Below are 21,477 nucleotides of genomic sequence, written 5' to 3'. Positions count from 1 at the left end.
GTTTTATACTTTTATAATTGTTTGTTTTATTTTTAATCAACTTTTGTATCTCATTACTGATAGGACAAATTAGTGGCTTCTACTCTACCTTATTTTACACATTCAATGTTGAAGGCTAGACCAGCTCTACTTTACAAAGGAATAAAATATTTTTAAAAGCTTTTTGATAGTTACTTTCTTGGAGGTCAATAGCCCTCAATGTTTCCTCTTTTGCTTATGGGTTGGCAACTATTTTTAATATGATTGATATTATTACAATAATAATTTCTTTGAAGAAATGAGGCCTTGTGGTACCTTAATAACAATAATAAAGAGGATGAGGATAATGGTAGTAATAATAATTTCTAAAATTTACTGAGGGTTTACTGAGTGTCAAGCTCTATTTTAAGTGTCTTACATGAATGTATTACTACAATCTTATAAAGGAGTTAGTATTATTATCTGTACTATTGTACAGAAAAGAAAACAGAGGACTAGAGAAATAATATCTCCTGTTTATACAGTGAAGAAATGTGAATCTTAAGATTTTACTTCTACTCTGATTGACTGCAACAGTCTCTATTTTCCCTTTATCTTCTACACTGACTTTGCAAAGCATAATAGATGGCATAAATGGACAATGGATATCAAAAATTCATTTTTATATAATTTACAAAGCTTGGTTCTTAATACATTAGGTCTCAGGCTAAGGCTAAGATTAAATCAGTGACAAGAAGCTCAATAAAAATAGAAATTGTAGTCACAAGGTGAATGTATGTGTAGTGGTCGCCAATCCCCAACCCTGTAAGCCACAAACCTGCTCCTGAGTGTTACATAGAATTTGATGTAGGCGCTGGCCCAGTGGCGTAGTGGTTAAGTGTGCACGTTCCACTTCGGCGGGCCAGGGTTCACTGGTTTGGATCCTGGGTGCGGACATGGCACCACTTGGCACACCATGCTGTGGTAGGCGTCCCACGTATAAAGTAGAGGAAGAGGGGCATGGATGTTAGCTCAGGGCCAGTCTTCCTCAACAAAAAGAGGAGAATTGGCAGCAGTTCGCTCAGGGCTAATCTTCCACACACAAAAAAAAAATTAATTAATTAAAAGTAAAAATAAAATAAAAGAATTTGACGTAAAAGATGTTGAACATCCGCTGTGATATTTCTTAAATCAAATCAAGGCACTATACGCTTATTAACAATTCACGGTACACTAAACTATGTGAGGTAACTGAAAAATTGTGATAGAAAGAAAAGAAGATATATATCCTCTGCCTTCACGGAACTTACAGTCTAGTCAAAAATATAAAACTCATATGAAAATTATAAGAACTTTACAATATAATAAATTTTTAAAAGGTTTGAGATGCATGCAGTAGAGCATTACTTCAGGAGAGAGCTCAGTAGGGGACAGCTTGAGACGGCTGGTGGTATCAGGGGGCAGTTCTCAAATACAGTCTGAAAGGTAATGTAGCTTTCACACTGACAAAAGGGAGTTAGAAGTTCTGCTCATCAGGCAAGATATCCGATAAAAGACAGAAGTGAGAATCATAGATAGTTGCAGTGCAGAGAAGAAGGGAAATGACAAAGAAGATTCTCTACTTAGAGCAGGAGAGTGTGAGTAATACAGTTGGAGAAGAGAGGCGAGGTGATATAGTGAAATGTCTTGCACAGGGAGTCATTCCATAAATATCGGTCAGAAGTGAAGACACCTAGAAAATCAGGCTGAGGAAACTGGGCAGTGTCCTTTGGCTAAAGGGGAGATTTCTTAAGTTCTTTCTAAGAGGAATGACACAATGAACCCTGAAATTTAGGAAGAATAATCAGAAAGTGATATATAGGAAGGAATTAGAAGGGCAGGGGGCCCTTATGGCTGCCTAGGTATCAGTTAGAAGAAAATCACAGAAATCTGGGCTTGAGGTTATGATTGCCTTGATACACATGAATGAGGACATGGAGAAGGTGGGCCTACTTATCTATAAACGAAGAATTGCCAGGTATTATGGCTGCTAAAAAAAGAGAGAAAAAGTTAAAAATAGGTTTTCAAATCAAGTCATAAGAAATATTTATGAAGCTGCCAACACTCAGGATATATAACATCTTAGTCATCCCCACCAAACAGGCTTTATGCACCTCTGAATTGAATTAGTATTTTGATTTGGGCCCAGCTTGTGGTTCTGGGACCTTTGCCAGAGGATCTGGAGACCAGCTTAATAATTACATGTTGTTTAGTATATGTAATTTAGGAAAACAACTTGAAAAACTGAACCCAAAACTGCCTAGAATGAAAGAAACCTTATTAAACACATAAATACATTTATTAATTTGATTCTACTCTGGAAAAGGAAGAGAATAAACAGTCATGATAAATTATACAGAAAATTTAATAATTATTTCTTTAATTAATCACTCGTTTAAGCAAATATTATTCATTCAACAAATATTACATGCAACACCTACTACATGCCAGGCATTGTACTAGGTATTGAAGATAGAAACAACAATAGGACAATATCCCTCCTCAAGAGGCTCAAAGATTCATCAAACAAATAACTCAGGATGCTAGGGAATCACAAAGGGGTGGCACTTCCCCCTGTTGCTTCAGACAGTGGCAGGACTAAAAGGAGGCAGGACACTGATATAGAAGGGCGGGAAGTGTTATATCGCATAAGTGCAATTAACTTTATTCTTTTTCTCTTACTCTAGAGTCATTTTTTACTTTCCTCTTTCTTTATACCCAATAGCCCATCCATTAGCAGATCTTATTAGGTCTACCTTCTACAGTCTATTCTAAATTTGATTGTTTCTCATGCTCCCCACTGCTATGTATGAACCTAGTTCAAGTTCCAGTTCTCTCACATGTGGACTACTGCAATAGTCTTCTTACTGGCCTTTCTGCCTCCATCCTTGCCTACTAGCATCTCTTCTTCACCCAAAATTCAGAATGAGCCTTTTGAAGTTAAGTCAGATCTTGTCACTCCACTGGTCAAAATCCACATTCATTTAGAGTGTAATGCGAAGTTCTAACAATGCCCTATAAAGCCCTACGTAGATTGCCTCTGTCCCCAGCCTTCTCTCCATTCCCCAACCTAACTAACTTCACATGTGCCGCTGCTCCCAGCAAACCAAGCACACTCCCACCCCAGGGTTTCTGCTTATTGTCCCCTCTGTATGGAATGCTCTTCCCTAGATACCTTCTTCTCTTACTTCTTTCTGTCTTTTCATAAATATTACTTAATGTAGATGTCTTTTTCTAACTATCCCATAAAAATACTATTCCCCATAAACCTCTAGTCCTATTATTGTTTTATTCTACCTTGTTTATCACCTGTCTGTTTATTGTTTGTCTCTCCTTCCTAGAATAAATATGCCACAAGAGGAGAAGCTTTCTGTATTTTTGGTTGCTGCAATATGCCTAGAAGAATGCTTGGCATGTAAAATGCCCACAGTCAGTGTTTGCTGAATTGGTGAGTCAAATGTAACTGATATGGACTTAGGGCTTTTTCTTATTTTCAGCCTACCTAAGTGGGCAAATAAACAAAGAGTAAGCATTGGAAAGATAACCTTCTTTTATAGTCAGTGAGTCTTTAACCTGTAACTCTTCTAAGGTTTAAGGAAGGCCACATTTTACTATTTTTTATTTTAACATTTAAACAGGATTTTACAGAGATTTTGGACTAAAAGGTTATGCAAGTCGTTTTAGGAAATTTTTAAAACATAGAAAAGTATGCTTTAAAAAATGAACTAGAAACTTCTTTCCCCATGTTTTCCATGGCTAACATCTTCATGTGGGTATCATACTATATGTAAAATTTTATGCTCTGATTTTCAGTACCTAATACAATTTATATTGTCAAATCTATTAATTTATGCTTTAAAATTTTATCCACCACTTCTATATTTTCTCTGAGTATTTTATGATTTAAAATTTTACATTAAGCTCTTTCATTTACCTGGAAATTAGTGTATGGCATGTTGTGAAAATTTACCCTAAGATCTCTGAAGCAAATTTTCTCAATGTTACTTATTAAAAAATTCATCCATAGTCACTCTTTTATACTACTTCCTTTATATTAAGTTTATATGTATGAGATATATATATATGTATGTATATACACACACATATACATACATACATTATATCAAAATTAATTTATATACATTAACAATTATTTAAATTTTATATCAACATTTCTGGAATAAATAAATGAATCTGAGTTGAGTGGGCAGTAAGGACAAAAATTGCATTGGCGTGGTTCTCTTTTGTCTGTCCAATTGAGGCTAAATATTTCCTTCACAGGGAATTTTTCATACAAATTCCAGTTAAAGGTAGAAAGCAATGTGTGATAACCTCCTGCAGAATTTGCTGCATGTGGATGATCTGTGCAACGCTACTAGCTTCATACACTCGATGTGATTGTGCATGAGCCTGTTACTAATAAGCCCACTCAAATAAGCCAGCTAACGTATAGCACAATAAATAGAACAATTAGAAATATCACAGTGTCAACTAAAGTATTTGTGAGATTCCAATCTTTGTCCCTAACCACTTGGGCTTGTTTTCCTGCTGTTCTTTCTAAAGCCCACACTCATTAACACTGAAAGGAACAGAGGTTTTTAAAAGAGTTACGTAGAAGACCTGCTGCTGATCACTTGCCCTCATATTTTTAATGAACGTGAATATTTGAAACTAAATGAATTTTAAGTGCAGTGTCTTGAACTCATTTCAAAATGAGTATTCAGATCTTTTTTCTAGTCCTTCAGTTCTTAGAAATAGATACATAGAGAAATGAATGAATAGATAGATAGACAGATCCAGCAATCAATCTGTCCATTGCCTGCCTTGTACTGTTGGGCCAAATGACTGCAAGTAAACTGCTTGAGGTCCTTCCATTAGGGAGGAAGTGAAGGCCCCCTCTGTATACCCAGGAGGACAAATGTCAGGGCTAAGGTTAGAGTGTTTCTGGAATGTGATGGAGACCTCAGTGAGTTAAGCAATAAAGTTAAAGCCTCCTGCATCCACATCATATTGTCATTTTTGATTCATTTTTGGCCAATCCTTCCTGGACAAAGTTGCATAGTAAGATAAGCCTGCCTCCTGTATGATTTTTTATGAGACCTGAGAGTTAACCCTAATGCTCATTTTCATTTCATGGTGAAACGTCCTTCGTGTTTTCAGTAGATTAATGTATGTCAGTAGGCATTATTGGGTTTTTATTTTCTGGTTTCACTTGTTATTTGCAAAGGTTTATCCAAAGAAATGTTGTAGCACTAAAGAGCTTCCTTTGTTAAAATCTTCTTGGACTATGTTCTTTGTTTTACTTCAACATAACATCATCTGATAACATGAATAGACTCCAATTAGGAAAAAACATGGAGAATCTATTTTAGAAGATAGGTACACACTGTATAAACATATGCTAATATCCAGCTTGAAAATCAGGAATATAGAGTCTCAAAGGTCAACTTAGAGAGACATGTGCCATTTAAAACTCCTTACAAAATAAAGAAACTGTCATGGCATTGTACCACATTTAATCATCAGATGATGAAGCTTTTCACAGTAGAGGAATGCCTAGGTGCTACATTATATTCAAAGAGTACAGAGTAAGCTATAACAGATAACTGGAGTATTTGCAGATGTGTCCATCAATGACTAGGAGAAAAAGATCAAAGTCATTCAATGTTGTAGTTGTGGAGGCTCCTAATCCTTTGTTCTTTCCAAGTACAGTCACATCATAGCTACATTGTGAGAATATAGTAAAGGCTCAGAGTGAACTTCAAATAAGGCTCTTACATGTGCACCATGTCCACAGGCTATAATCAATCAAGTATTCTATTTTCCCAGGAGGAATGTATTTAAATTATTAATCATGCCCAACCTACGAAAAACTGGTAATCAAGGTTGCTTCTGCAAATAGTAAATTATCTGTCACCAAGGAACATTCCAAATCTAAACACCTTACATCAGAATATCTGTTGTTTTTTGTATTCTCTGATGTGTCATCAAAGATTTCTAGGACTCTGAATATGGTTGTTATTTCAGTGAGGTGCTAGTCATTAGGATAACAAAAATAAAGAATGTAGAAGAGAATTATTCACAGAATCCTTATTCACTTTACTACATCAGAAATTCAAGTGAAAAGAAAGAAATAGGAAATCAGACCTTTCAATGGAATCTTATTAAAAATTAACCTCATCAGTGCTGCTGTGGTTCAGAAAATGTGCAGGATACACTGCAGTGCACACCACTAACACACAGGGTTGGCTCTCATAAGATTCACTAACAACAACTCAACACTGCAACATAAGGATCCCCTGATCCCTCATTGCTATTCCATTGAGAGGGGTAGTAGGGCTACAGAGCTGGACCTGCTGGTGGAGGGAACACAGTTCCACACCACTTGACATGTGTACCAGCTAGCTAAGGAGTGGGGAGGGGACATCCAATTTTCTGTATAACAAGAGGTCTCATATCTCCTCAAGGTTACTCAGGATCTCTTGATGTCCACATTGCTGACATCAGCCAAAAGCCTTGCTTTGCTTCCTAAACAACACTGTCAAGCCACCAAAATAAAATGATGAGAAGGGAGATCCATGGCCAATGAGACTAAAGACGAATCTCTCCTGAGGAACATAAAAATCCATAACTATCCTACCCCAATTAAAAAAAAACCCACCATGTTCAGACTCCTCAGTTTCAACACTGTTGAGTCGCTTTATTGACCACAGAAAAAGTTATTTCTTGATGTTGGTCTCTCTCACAGAAAGACATTTTTCAGAATGCTAAGAGGTTATGAACTTTTGAGCCTATGCATACTGCAATAAACAATGATCACTGTTTTCTGCCCCAGATGCTTCATCTTAGCAGCAGTCCTTCACAAACAATTTTGCTCCATGGCACACAGAGAAAATGATAATATCTATACCACACACTGGACCAAATGGGGATGAATTTTGTGATAGGTAGAGGGAGCTTGGTGTAAAAATTAATTATGTGTTCCTTATATTATCTAATTATTAATAAAAATACATTATAAATAATTAATAAACAAGTTAAGCTTCGGATTCATATAAAACTTGAAAAGAAAATCTTACAAGAAATTCAATTTTAATGAAGAACTTGAGATTGTTTTCATGTTAACTTTTTTAATGCTTGGAATATCTACACAAAATCCCTGATTGAGATATTTTAATAATGATACCTTCAGATTCTTGATAGTCAAAGTTGATGAGAAACTTTTCTGCACACATGATAGCAAATTTCAGAAGTATATTTATTGCTTTACTGCTTTGTTTATGAATCCTTCTTTTTCTCCATTAATATGATTTTGGATAATTCAATCTGTCACCATTGTACTTTAGAGTGTGATCATTCTTCAACCTTAATAGCTCTTCCTTGTCTTTCACTGATGTATGAAATGTTATAAAATCTTGAGATAATTCAAAACAGATTTAAATTCCAATAGAAGTTTTTCATATCAAATGTTTAAAGCAATGATGAAGAGACTTCCAGGATCAACTCTGACATGCAGAGATTGGAAGTCATCACTCCCATTCTTAACAACAAGAAAAAGTTGGGCAAACTGAAAATCAATGACTTGTTTGGGTCCATTAGAGAATTGACATCATAAAACAAACTAAAACTCCAACATCTTAAGAGATATGATCACCCAGGGACACAGGCTATGCCTGCTGACATAAGGCAGAAACCTCTGGAGCCGTATATTGATAATTTTTATAAACTGCTGGAAATCGAATAGTCCTCATTTGTCCATTAAGACAACAGAAAGAAATAAAAATTATACAGTTTGGAAATGAATAAGTAAAATCATATTCAAAGATGACACGATTGTTTATTTAGAAAATTCCAAAAGGTCTACAAAAGTTCCTGGAACTAATAAGCAAGAACGCAAAATCTCAGGATACAATTCAACATAAAAAAGTCAATTGCTTTACTGTATACCAGCACTGAACAATTGGAATTTGAAATTTAAAAAGCAGTACCATTTACAGTAGCATCCCAAAACTGAAGTACGATGGTATAAATCTAATAAAATATGTATAGTATCTGTATAGAGAGTGAAAAAAAACACTGAAGAAGGAAATCAAAGGAGATCTAAATAAATGGAAAAATATTCTGTTTATGGATTGGAAAACAATATTGTTAAGATATCACATCATAGCTACACCTTAGATAGCTAAGTTTTTCCCAACCTAATCTGTAGACTCAATTCAATCTCAATCAAAATTCCAGTGGGTTACTTTGTAGATATTGACAAACTGATTCTAAATTTTATATGAAAAGGCAAAGGGTCTAGAATAGTCAATATAATACTGAAGCACAACAAAGTTGGAGAACTTATATTACTTGATTTCAATAGCTACTATAAAGCCATAGGAACCAAGACAGCATGTTATTGGAGAAAGAACAGACACATAAGTCAATGGAAGAGAAGAGAAAGCCCAGAAATAAAACTAATTCAATGGAGAAAGGATAATCTTTCCAAAAAATGGTGCTGGAACAATTGGACGTCCATAAATAAATAAATTTTACAAAACCCTAGACACAGACCTTATACCTTACACAAAAATTAACTCAAACTAAATTTTAGACTTAAATGTAGAACACAAAACTATAAAACTTCTAGAAGAAACATACGGGAAAATCTGTTACCTTGGGTTTGGTAATGAGTTTTCAGATAAAATACCAAAACTACAATCCAATAAAGAAAAAACTTGTAAGTTGGACTTTATTAAAACCAAAGCTTCTGCTGTGTGAAAGCCACTGTAAGAGAATAAAAAGACAAGCCATAGACCAGGAGAAAATATCTGTAAAACAGCTATCTGATGAAAGACTTCTATATAAAATATAAAAAGAGTACTTAAAACTCAACAATAAGGAAGCAAACAACTCAATTAAAAAATAGGCAAGAGATCTGAACAGATGCCTCACAAAGAACATATACAAAAAAACTCATTTGTCATTAGAGAAATGCAAACTAAAACAATACGATAGCACTAAAAAACTATTAGACTAACTAGAATCCAAAATCTGACAAAACCAATTGCTGGAGAGGATGTAGAGTAACAAGAACTCTCATCCCTTGCCAGTGGAATGCAGAATGGTACAGCTACTTTGGAAGATTATTTAACAGTTTCTTACAAAATTAAACATACCGTTACCATATGATCAAGCAATCTTGCTCCTAGTTATTTATCCAAGTGTTCTGAAAACTTATTTCCACATAAAAACCTGCACTAGAATGTTTATAGCAGCTTTATTCACAGTTGTCAAAAATTAGGAGCAGTCAAGATGTTCTTCAATAGATCAATGGATAAAATGTGGTACATCCATATAATGAAATATTAGTCAATGATTAAGATCATTGACAATGATTAAAATAAATAGGCTATCAAGCCATGTAAATAACAAGGATGAATCTTAACTACATATTTCTAGTGAAAGAAGCCAGTGTGCAAAGGCTATATACTGTATGATTGCATTTATATGACATTCTGGAAAAGGCAAAACAATTGAGATGGTAAATAGATCAGTGTTTGCACAGGTTGAGTTGAAGTGGGAAGAGATGAATAGATAGAACACAGGGGATTTTTTAGGATGGTGAAATTCTTCTGTGTGGTACTGTACTGGCAGCTACATGACCATGAATTTGTCAAAACCCATAGAACTTCACCGCACAAAGAGTGAACCCAAATGGATACACATTTTATTTAAACCTTTTAGGAGGTTGAGGGAATCCCAGGATGGAATACAGACGGTGACAAAACAATCTAACTGTATCACAAGTGTATGAAACAATCTCACCAAAGTACATTGGGAAAAAGGATGCTCACCTAAGTAATTTAGAAATGAATGGAGACTAAAATCAAAAGGGACAGTACATGAGCACTATACTATAGTGGACAAACTTTTTTTTCCCTCCACAGGGGCACAGATTAACAATTATTAAACCACTATAAATATATAGTTCACTTTAATAATTAAGTAAATGGATTGCAGATAGTGGAAGCCAAGTTTCTCCATATTGGAACAGAAGGTTACAAATAAGCAAGGATGAAGGCTAGAATGATCCATGTAATATTGGATTAGAGTTGGAGATACCAGTATAAACTCATGTTTAACTTAATATAGATACAGACAGATACAAATATCAATTGTTATAGATGTAGGTAAATACACAGGTTAGGAAGGAAAATACAGTGATTAAGGTATGTCAATGGTGCATGGGAACCAAGCAAAAGAGTTCCTCATAATCAAAGATAGAACAATTTTTGCTGTAAATAAGGCAATATTGGTATTATTGGATTATAACTCAAAGTATAAAATACATATCTATGAGTCCATACTAATAAAAATAAATGATTGAATAAAGAAATAAATGGGGGAGAATAGTTCATATAGATAAATCCAAATAAGTTATACAGATACTGTATACTCAATGAGCTGGAGCATAACTCCTTACTCCTTAACTCTGGCTATACAGCGACTTCCTTCCAAAGAGCACACTATGGAAAGAGGCTGGAAAAGTAACTTACTGTGGAAAAATTTGAGAAACACTACCTCAACCGGGTGATCAAAGTTAACATCAACAGGGAAAAGTCATGTCAATAGTATGTACACTTGATATGATACGATGAGAACGGCACTTTACCTCCATGGTCTTCCTCCTAAAAATTCATAACCCCAGTTTAATCATGAGAAAAACATCAGACAAAATTAATTAAGGATAAGTCTATAAAATACCTGACTAGTAATCCTCAAAACTGTCAAGGTCTTCAAAAATAAGGAAAGCCTAAGAAACTATCACAGCCAAAAGGGCCTAAAGCGACATAATGACTAAATGCAATGTGGTATCCTGGATGAGATCTCAGAGCAGAAAAAGAACATGAGGTTAAAAATTAAGGAAATCTGGACAAAGTATAGACTTTAGTTAATAATAACGTATAATACTGGTTTGTTAATTATGGCGAATATTGCATACTAATTTAAGATGTTATTAATAGGGGAAAATGGGTGTGAGGTATATGAGAATTCTCTATACTATTTCACAAGTTTTCTAAAAGTCTAAAACTATTCTAAAATTTTTAAAGTATTAATATATTTTGGATATTAACCCTGTATACAATATATGGTTTACAAACATTTTCTCCCATTCCATAGGTTGCCTTTTCATTTTGTTGACTGTTTCTTTTACTGTGCAGAAGTTTTTTGGTTTGATGTAGTCCCACTTGTTGAGTTTTGCTTTTGTTGCTTGTACTTTTGTTGTCATATCCAAAAAATTATTGCCGAGACCAATGTCAAGGAACTTGTTCCCTATGTTTTTTTCTAGGAGTTTTAAGGTATAAGGTCTTATATTTAAGTTCTATAAAGAATTCATACAACTCAATAACAAAAAAGCAATCTGAATATAAAATGGGCAGAGGAACTAAAGAGACATTTTTCCAAAGAAATCCAAATGGCCTACAGATACATGAAAACATGTTCATCATCACTAATCATCAGGGAAATACAAATCAAAACCACGATAAGATATCACTTTGCACTTGTTAGAATGGCTATCATCAAGAAGACGAGATAAGTGCTGGCAAGGATGTGGAGAAAAGGGAACGCTTGTGCACGGTTGGTGGGAATGTAAATTGGTGCAGCCACCCTGGAAACCAGTTCCTCAAAAAATTAAAAATAGAACTATCATATAATCTAGCAATCATACTTCTGGGTATATATCCAAAGGAAATGAGAACAAGATTATTGAAAAGATATCTGCACTCCTATGTTCATTGCAGCATTATTCACAATAGCCAAGATATGGAAACAAACTAATTATCCATCAATGGATGAGGGGATAAAGAAGATACGGTGTGTGTGTGTGTATATATATTTGTGTGCATGTGTGTATACATACAAAGGAATATTCTTCAGGCATGAGAAAGAAGGAAATTTGCAACAACATGGATGAGACTTGAGGGCATTATGCTCAGTGAGATGTCAGACAGAGAAAGACAAACACCGTATGATATCACTTATTTGTGGAATCTAAAGAAGCTGAACTCATAGAAACAGAGAGTAGAATGGTAACTACCAGGGGAGAGGGGATTTGAGATGTTGGTCAAAGAGTACTAACTTGCAACTAGAAAGTGATTAAGTTCTGGAGAGCTAATGGACAGCATAACGATTATTGTCAACAATAATGTGTTATATACTTCAAAGTTGCCGAGACTAGATCTTAAATATTCTCACCACAAAAAATAAATGATAATTATGTGACACGATAGAGGCATTAGCTAATGCCATGGTGGTAATTATATTGCAATACATAAATGTATCAAATCAACATGTTGCACATCTTAAACTCACACAATGTTATACGTAGATTATATATAAAAAAATTACTAAAAATGCACACACACTATTGAGTCTTTCCCTATATCTTACATAGATTTTTTTTCTATGAATTTTAATAATTTTTCTTCAGGGTTCAAATTCTAACCCAAATTAAATATAACTAGAAAGCATTTTTTAAATCATTTTTCCAAAGCTGAATCTGAATTTTGACTGTTAATTCACAAACCTTTTCAGTATACATATATATATCTATTACTGACCTTGCACTTTTCTGTTAATTTTATTTGGATGTTCCAAAATCTCCAATTCATAAGTAATTTTTGTAGGCCAATCACTCTCCTTCAATAATATCTCCTCAGTGAGAATCATGCAAATGCAGTTACCACACACACACATACATATATATTACCAGTCTTCTTTTAGTTTGCAAACTCCTGATCAATCTCTTTCTTTTTATTATCAGCATACTTCATTATGAAACAGTAGAGTGTGGTATTATGATCCTATTTCTTTAAATAAAGCTGAACATAGAATTGGAATGTTGAGGCTTGAATTTTAATAGATTTATCATTTTGACAACATTATTTAATGTGGATTCCAGAACTCCAGGTAAACCTTTACATATAAGAGATCCTCTGTGAATAGAAAAATGTATTACTTCAGTTTCAGAGTTTTCAAATTGAACTTAATGTGTAAAGCTTTTATACCTTCCTATCATTGCTGCAGCACCATCAATACACAAACCTCTGCAGAGTTTCAATACGATCTTATCTTTTACAAAGGGTTCATCTACCATGTGAATATGTCATCTCCAAAGTTTGTTTTGTTGTTTCTTTCGAATCACATAATGTTTCTCGGCATTTCTTTTCACAGATTCGAATCAGAGGTAAGAAGAGTGAACTTTTCTAAGGCTGATCCCCTGCAGGCTAGTCTTCTTGAGAGGGTGTTAGCTGCCTGCAGAACAAGACCAACTGGAAACTCAAACTGCTCCAAAGAAAAGAGGTACAGACAAGTACTAAGGAATTCAACTCTGTGAGAATGCTAAGGCAGTGGTGGATCAGAGTCAGAAGCCAGGGATTTGTTCTGTCATATATCTACAACTGCAAGGCGTGGACCCCAGTCCCTGATCATTAGAGAGGAGTTTGTGCTCTCCTAACCAAAAACACCGCTGTGGTAGATCAGGGCTAACAGCCAAAGTTCTATCAAATCCTAGAGCTGTGACTACAACACTGGGCCGACAGTCCAGGTCATGTGATGGTGCTTCTTTAGCCAGGGGCCAGCTCTCATATCTAGCCGCCTTGCCTTACTGTATGATTCTCCACAGTGCCTTTTCAGGGGGAACTGCAAAGCTACTAATCGTCTCATATCAGAAGTTCCTCATTATAAACTTCATCCCACGCCTGATGCATGTGTTGTTTCGTCATTCGTCCTCATTTGTTTGATAATTTGCTGCAGAAAGCTAGACATCTTGTCCTCAAATCCACCATAGCCTTCGAGAAGGGAACCAAGGGCCCAAGATCAAGAATACAACCGTTTCACGCTGATTGGCGGCGACGCGGGAGGCCGCGGTGGTCGGCCCAGAGGCAGGGACGGGCGGGAACGTGAAGTCTCCACGGTGCCTGATGGGGCAATTCCGAAGCCGGAGCTGTTGCTGCTGGGGGCCCGCTCGCTCCTGCTGCAGAGGTCTCTGCCGCCTCATGGCGGCCATCGGAGTTCACCTAGGCTGTACCTCAGCCTGCGTGGCCATTTATAAGGATGGCCGGGCTAATGTGGTTGCAAATGATGTAGGTGACCGAGTTACCCCAGCTGTTTTTGCTTACTCAGAAAATGAAGAGGTTGTTGGATTGGCAGCAAAACAAAGTAGAATAAGAAATATTTCAAATACAGTAAGGAAAGTAAAGCAGATCCTTGGCAGAACGATATCTATGCATTAAGCCAAAAACTGTAGTATTTTGGAGAGAATTCAGACTTTTGTGATGTTAAATGTACTCCCATATCCATTTACCTGTTGACAAAATTTAGTATTGAGCATGTTGGAAATAAATCAGTTGGTGTCAAATTTTCAAATTATAAACTGAAAAAAAGCAGGGAATTGAAGATAGTTTTGGAAGCTAGATTCACTGTAAGCAGCCAACAATATGTATTTTTTAATTACATGTTTTTATTTTGAGATAATTGTAGATTTACATACTATTGTAAGAAATAATACAGAGAGATCCAGTGTATTACTGGATTTACCACTTTCTCCCAATGGTAACATCTTGCAAAACTATACTGACATTGATATAATCAAGATGCAGAACGTTTCCATACATTTATCCCCTGCTTGCTGTTTTAGGGCAGATGGTTCAAGTAATGATGTGGTTGTCTTCTGCTATACTATGCAAAAAGTTTGTATTAGCAGGAACAACTTAAGCTCTCTTTTCTGGCCCTGAAAGTTGCCTTTTGACAAAGGAATGCACTGGTGACAGTCAGATGCTAATGTATAGCCATAGCGTGCTACTTAGGCCAAGGTTATTAAAGCATGAGCACCCTTCAGACGTCTTGCTACACCATGGTCCTGCATACACTTTTCCAGAGTGAGCTGCCTCATGGTCCAGGTATTTCCCTCCTCGGTCTGTCTTCTTAGTAGACAGTGGTGATTTTTACAGATCCACAGTAGTACCAGGTCTCAGCCTTGGAAGCATTCTGCCCTTTGCGGAGGAGCCAGTCCCCTTGTTATCAAGTCAGTAAGGCTCTTTTTAGCCGCTGCTCCAGTACCCATCCTGGGTAAACTCCCAAAGTTGGGCTTTCTCAGTCTTGGCATCCTACCTGTTTGCCACCTACTTACAGGTAGCACCACTTAACTTGCTGCCGCAATTATCCTTCCACCCTACCTGTAACTTTCATTCCCCTGTGGCCTTCCAGCCAGAAATTCGGTCCTTGGACCTGGCTTCTCAGCAATTAGCCCTGAGAGGGAAGAATCTGCTGGCTCCTGGAAATACACTGAGCACACAGAACTTCCCCACACCTTCAGATTTGCACCTTGCTGCCCAGGAGCTTCCTTCAGCTGGCCTTCCTTCCCAGTCCACTATGGGCAGTTCCAATAGCAGTGCGGGCATCCAGTGGTCCACACAGGAGGCACGAACTCTTCTCTCCATACTAGGTGAGGCAGAGTATATTCAGCACCTCCAGACCGTGCATGATAATACAGATGTCTATCAGGCTGTGTCTAAACAAATGCAGCAGGAAGGCTTCTGCCGCACCAAACGTCTGTGCCGCTCCAAGTTTAAAGTTCTGAAGGTATTGTATTTAAAGGCATATGTTGCCCATGCCACAAGTATGGGTGATCCACCACACTGTCCATTTTATGATACATTGGATCAGCTTCTCCAAAATCAGATAGTGACTGACCCAGACAACTTACTGGAGCATGCTGCTTGGGCCAAGCACTGTGATCAGAACTTAGTGGCCTCTGACACCCCAGGGGAAGAGGGAATCAGCATTCTGAGAGCAAAAAGGACTCAGGCAGTAGATCATCAGCCTACCTTGAAAACAGTTAAGGACTCAGATGAGGATTGTCAGCTGAGAATCATTGAGCAGATGCAAGAAACCAGTGACGTTGAGGACTCCTGGGATGAATCCTTGGGTGCAGGGTGCTCTCAAGGGACTCCCAGCTGCAGCAGCTCCCACCACCTTTTCAGAGGTGCAGTTACTTCCTGTCAGAGCAGCTCCATGACCAGACTGGCTGTGTCCGGTGAGCCCAGTCCCTGCACCAGCACCAGCCGAAACACTCCTGGGGTGGCCTCCACACAGCAACCTCCAGTCTCCTCCTCCAGAATTCCTTTTGTTTCTGGTGAGGACAGGCCTTTGACCAGTGAGCCCCCTCCAAGGTGGGCAAGGCAAAGAAGGCGTTCAGTAGCCAGGACTATTGCAGCTAAGTTGGGAGAAAACAGGAGATTGGCATGAGAACTTTCCAAGCGTGAGGAAGAAAAATTGGACAGGCTAATTGCTATTGGTGAGGAGGCCAGTGCTCAGCAAGATACGGCCAACGAGCTCCGCAGGGATGCCGTGATCTCAGTCAGACGCTTGGTGACAGCAGTGGAAGAGGCCACCAGTGCTTTTCAGCTAGGGCTTGAAAAATTTCTTCAGAGGTTAATTTCGAATACCAAAAGTTAGGAACTGATTACAAAAGGTTGTGTTTCCTAAACCGATAGAAGCCCAGTTCCAACATCTTTCTTCTGGTACCCTGGCTCTTTTTCTATCTCCTCAGGAAAAAAAGAATGGACGAACCATTAATATGCAGAGTGGTAGGAATATATATGCTAGTTACTTTTCCCAAGCTTCTCCGCTGATTGAAAGACCTTTCAGATATGTAAGAGGTGGCCTAAAAGAAAATAGATGGAGCCAAGTCCAGACAGCTAGTTAGCCGTGGCTTTGTCAGTAATGTGAGGCAATTTAGTTTACCGCTCTACACCAGTTTCCTCATCTGTCAAATGCGGGCTAGATAGTAACTCCTGAGCTGCCTACCTCACAGGGTTGTTGTGAGGATGAAGTGACTAATAGATGTGAAAGGATTTAAAAGTTTAAAAGCACTATACACACGTAAGTTATTAATGCATATGACCTTGGCCAAGGTAAGGCTACGGTGAGGCACTTTAGTTGACAAGATATAGAATTATGGTTGTATATATGACCTCATTGCTTGAATCTTTACTAACTTACCTTGGCTACTTCCTGGAATTTAAGATCTTCATTTTTTAAATCCCTCTATAGCTTATTAGACTAATAGAGACACAACATGTATTTGTACCTTTACCTCGTATTTTAACTGCTCTATGACATACCTACGAGTAAGCACTCAATAGTCAAACTGTCTTTCCATTTTACTGGTTCTTAGTCTCTTATCACTATAAGAATATCCTTCAGAACTGACAGGGAGCCACAATCATGTATTATGGTTCATATTGGTAATCTTTGATTTAATGAGATATTGGCTGTTTTATAAAATATTAAATGTAAGTAAAGAATATATCCAAGGGTGGTTAAGAAAGTAGTCTCCTGGGAGTGGTACCATCTACTAATGATAAGGATTTGAATTGCAGGTTATTAATTTGTGACTTATCTCTTATGTTGACTGTATCATGAACTAGAGACCAAAGATAACATTCTTTTTTTTATTATTATTATTAATGGTCTTGAGGGGACGTTCCCAGAAGTAAGCAGGCTCCATGAGTGGGAAAGGGAGATTAGAATTACACTGAACCTATATGGGAGGAATGATGCTCTTCTGATTTCATCCTTGATCTTCTTCTAAAACTAAGTATACTAGTCCAAGACAGGATAGCATGTTAGGGTGCGATGTGTTCTGTTTAAATGGAAATGAAAATAGGAAAGTCCTAAAACACATGGCCTGTGTGACTATGCCTCTTGCTAGAAAATAGGGGTCACTAGCCAGGGGCCTCTGATTTGCAGAAGCATTGCCTATCCACTTCAATAAAGTTCAAGCATTCGAGTTATTGTTCTAGTTACCATTGGAATACCCAGTTATCGTCCAAACAAACCACAAAACACCCTTCACTGACCTGGAAACACAATAGTCTAGTTCTGGTATGGGATCTATTATCATGCTCCTTATTGGAATGCAGCACACAAGAGAAACTTACCCAAAATCTTAGAGGTATGCATTATGCTCTCTTTGGAATGAAGCAGAGGCTTTGTGCAGCATCCTTGTCTAGGCTTTATGTGCAATTGGATCTATTGGGTCAAAGAAGCTTTCTCTGAAACCTTGACCTGTTGCAGATCTTTCTCTTGTTCTGGGCTCCTCTCAAAATCTGCGGTTTACTCAGTAAATAGGTTGAAAGAGCATCTCCAAATATGAAATTTGTTAACTTTAATATACAAAAATGTCCACCAATTGTTGTGATTCTTTCTTTGTGTATAGCAGTACAAGGTAGAACCACTTCTTTCTTACATTTAAGGGGTTATTCTGACATTTCTGAGACCATTCAATTCTTAGAAACTTCACCAATGTGGCTATCTCCTGAAATTTTATTTCTCATCTTCTGGCTTAGATGTTTCTTACCGAGACATCTAGGTGCTTGCTCATTCCTGGTCACCAAATCCAATTAGCATAATGTTATACATGTAATGGACCTCATTGAGGTAGAATGTTTAAGAACCCTGTAGACTTTTACGACTATATTATGAACAAAATCAGGAGCATTGACTATCCTGGAGGCAAGATAATGAAAATGTACTATTGATCATGATAGGCAAAGGCAAATTGCTTCTGATTGTCTTTACCGGCTATTATGTAACAGAAAATTTTTGCTAAGACAGTAGTTGTATAACTGTCAGGGGCTGTGTTGATTTGACATAATAAAGACATCATAACAATTGCAATTGTGGTTGGAGTCACCACTGAATCAATACTATACAGACATTCTACAGGGCCTATGTGGCTTTTTAACGACCAAACAGAGGACTGAAATATGGATGTTTTAAAAATCATCATCTTTGAAGTATTAAGCCCATTATTCTTATTGAAATTAGGGAACTCAATCAATAGGTGCATCTTCCACCATATTTTTATTTACCCTCTATAGAGGGTAACAAAAGCAAAACTTTTCAAGGATTACGGTGCTCCACTCACCAATGTATTTCTTAATGCCTTGGTGAAGTGTACGTCCTCCAGACCCTCCTAGATACATAGTTAGGGACTGACTGACCTAGTTGAATATAAATATGTCTACTCTCATATTTCTATCTCACTAATCCATAGGACTCCTTCCTCTAAAATATATAAAAGAAGTTCTGGCATCTCACTTCACTCTACTGTAAGAAACAGTTGTGTCCAAGTTTCAATTAACCAACCTAGTACAGCTAATCCCACTCCAAGCTGCTAGAGCCAACAGACCCTGAACTCCAGTGAGTACACTCATAGTGATAAATTCAACCCGATATAATCATATATTTTATACTCTTTGGTCTTTGGTCTAAGACCATTAAAATCTACTTCCATATGTGCTCCCAAATTTTCCATATGTGTTCATAAGTTACAATAGAGTTGGCAGGACGCTACAACTCCTTTTGCACATAGACTACCTTTTCCAGGAGTAGGCTTTGCAATTATCCCTGTGAGATATAATGATATCAAATATTTGCTATTGGTCTAGCCAAGAATGGAATAAAAAAACTGATAAATAAATAATTTTTTATTAAATTTAATTAAGATTTGATTGTAAAATTACATAAAATAAAAGTAGGGCTAATATTTTAAAACCAAATAATAAGGAAAATAGAAAGTCTTGGTGAAAAGTATACATAAATTCTCATCTTGGGGAGAAGAATAGTGCTATTGTAGACAAATGTAGACTTTAAGAGAAAATATTATTTTTAAATCTGATTGTTAAAAGAATGTAAGGATAACTAAAAGAAAATAGAATCTGTAGCATCTAAACCAGCAGATGAAATTAAAAATTAAAGTAAGGCAAAGATCATCAGTCTAACAGAAGATAGGAAAGAAAATGAAAGCAAGTTAAGGAAGAGCATGGTAAACAAGAAAAAATATATATGGTGGAAAAAAGTCCACGTATGTAATTAATAGACAAATGTAAATAGATTAATATTAGCTGTGAAAAGACAAAATCGTTAGAGTGGAAAATGCTTTGGTCAATGAATTCATGAAATATATTCTTTTCTAACATCTCTACCAGGGTGTTCTTGAAACAGAGACATGACATTTTGCTTAAATTATGCTAGCTAGGATGGAAGGCTATGTGCCATGCGTATTAGGGCCACCATGGTTCTATATAAATAACACAAATAAAAGTTGCAATGTTTTGGGCTAGGTTTGTTTACAGAAGCATTTTTTAGCAAAAAAACTCTATTAATCAAAAGCTTATTATCTCCTTCCCAATTAGTGGCAGCCAATATAATTCATAATTAAATTATTAAATTGAAATGTTTAATGACAGATGCTATAAAGAAAAATTTGAATGTTGCACTAAATGGATTACAAATATTACCAAATAATGATTTTCTTGGGTCCAGGTATAGTGGGTTTATTTAAAACCATCCACCCATTCTTAATCTTTCATACCTCCCCAGTTGTCAAGCCCTGTGGTTGGTTGTCTGTTTCAATGTTTATACACACATACACATTAGCCTGTTTTGCCCATTAAATGTTTTGTTCCTTGGAGTTTTAAAAAATATTTTGCTTCTTTCTAGCACAGAGCTTTGCTCATAATGAATGCCTTTTTGCTGTTGCTAGAGGAAAATAACAACAGCAACACCAACATTGGTGGTGGGGTGTCCACTAGAAAGCCTCACTCTCTGTAAGAACTGCTTTCTTCGTATGAGCAAGCACCACCATCATCACAATGATTTACTTCCCTTCACCTCTACGTGGGATTACACCCTGTAGGGAAGAATACACATTAAAAATCCTAAATAATGACAGTGAATTTTCCTAGAAATTATGCATGTGGGTTGTATAATATTTTGGCATGCCTCAAATTCATCATAATAAGTTTGGATACCTTTTCACAATAATTTACTTAGAAAAATACATTCAAATTTTCACATCCTTGGATAATACAATTCATGTCAAGAGAAGGATTACTAATTCCCTTAATGATTCATTCTATACTCAACTCCAGAGAATTCAGGAGTCTAGAAGAAGGTATCATTTTGCAATAAATGTCAAAAACATGTTTTATCTAAATAGCTTAACATACAGTACTGACAAAATTTAGTTAGAGATAATTTATACCCTTCAGTGGCCAAAGTAATCTATGGGTTTCATCAAATAGCTTTTGTCTATAAAATAAACTCAATTTGCTTTACCACATGAAGCTCAGTTTAAAGCAATGTTTCATAAATCTCTGTCACTGAAGATTAAAGAAATCTTTAATTTACAAATACTGCTACCAGCCTATGAGCTTTATGTTGCTGGGTTTTAAAATTGAATTAGACAACATAAAACTGATTTTCAACCTCACCTTCTAGTAAAGGCAAGATTTCTAATAAAATAAGAAGAGATAAGCTATTATTAAATGTCCCTAAAGATCTCATATGTGCACTAATATGGTTCTAAACTATTGTTTGTCTGAACAGGATTGTTTTAATAGAGCCCTAGAGATGAGGCTT

The 21,477-nt window shown here is 36.5% G+C and overlaps 1 protein-coding gene and 1 long non-coding RNA gene across 2 annotated transcripts in view; both read left to right on the top strand.

The window, feature by feature from the left end:
- Nucleotides 1-21,477, top strand: part of LOC139045115 (uncharacterized) — a 121,913-nt gene that overhangs the window by 79,672 nt on the left and 20,764 nt on the right. The window contains exons 2-3 of the long non-coding RNA XR_011502847.1: nt 3,339-3,445; nt 13,219-13,347. This is a non-coding gene — a long non-coding RNA (uncharacterized lncRNA). The remainder of the gene's footprint in view (nt 1-3,338; nt 3,446-13,218; nt 13,348-21,477) is intronic.
- On the top strand, nt 13,359-18,705 carry LOC123288267 (myb/SANT-like DNA-binding domain-containing protein 7). Its single transcript, XM_070508045.1, has one exon. The coding sequence runs from the start codon at nt 15,418-15,420 to the stop codon at nt 16,291-16,293; it is 876 nt and encodes a 291-aa protein (XP_070364146.1). The 5' UTR covers nt 13,359-15,417; the 3' UTR covers nt 16,294-18,705.

The sequence above is a fragment of the Equus asinus genome, chromosome 1 (genome assembly GCF_041296235.1).
Source record: "Equus asinus isolate D_3611 breed Donkey chromosome 1, EquAss-T2T_v2, whole genome shotgun sequence".
In the NCBI taxonomy this organism is placed as follows: domain Eukaryota; kingdom Metazoa; phylum Chordata; class Mammalia; order Perissodactyla; family Equidae; genus Equus; species Equus asinus.
The sequence above is the reverse complement of the archived record's forward strand: the minus strand, read 5'-3'. Positions and strand labels throughout refer to the sequence as shown.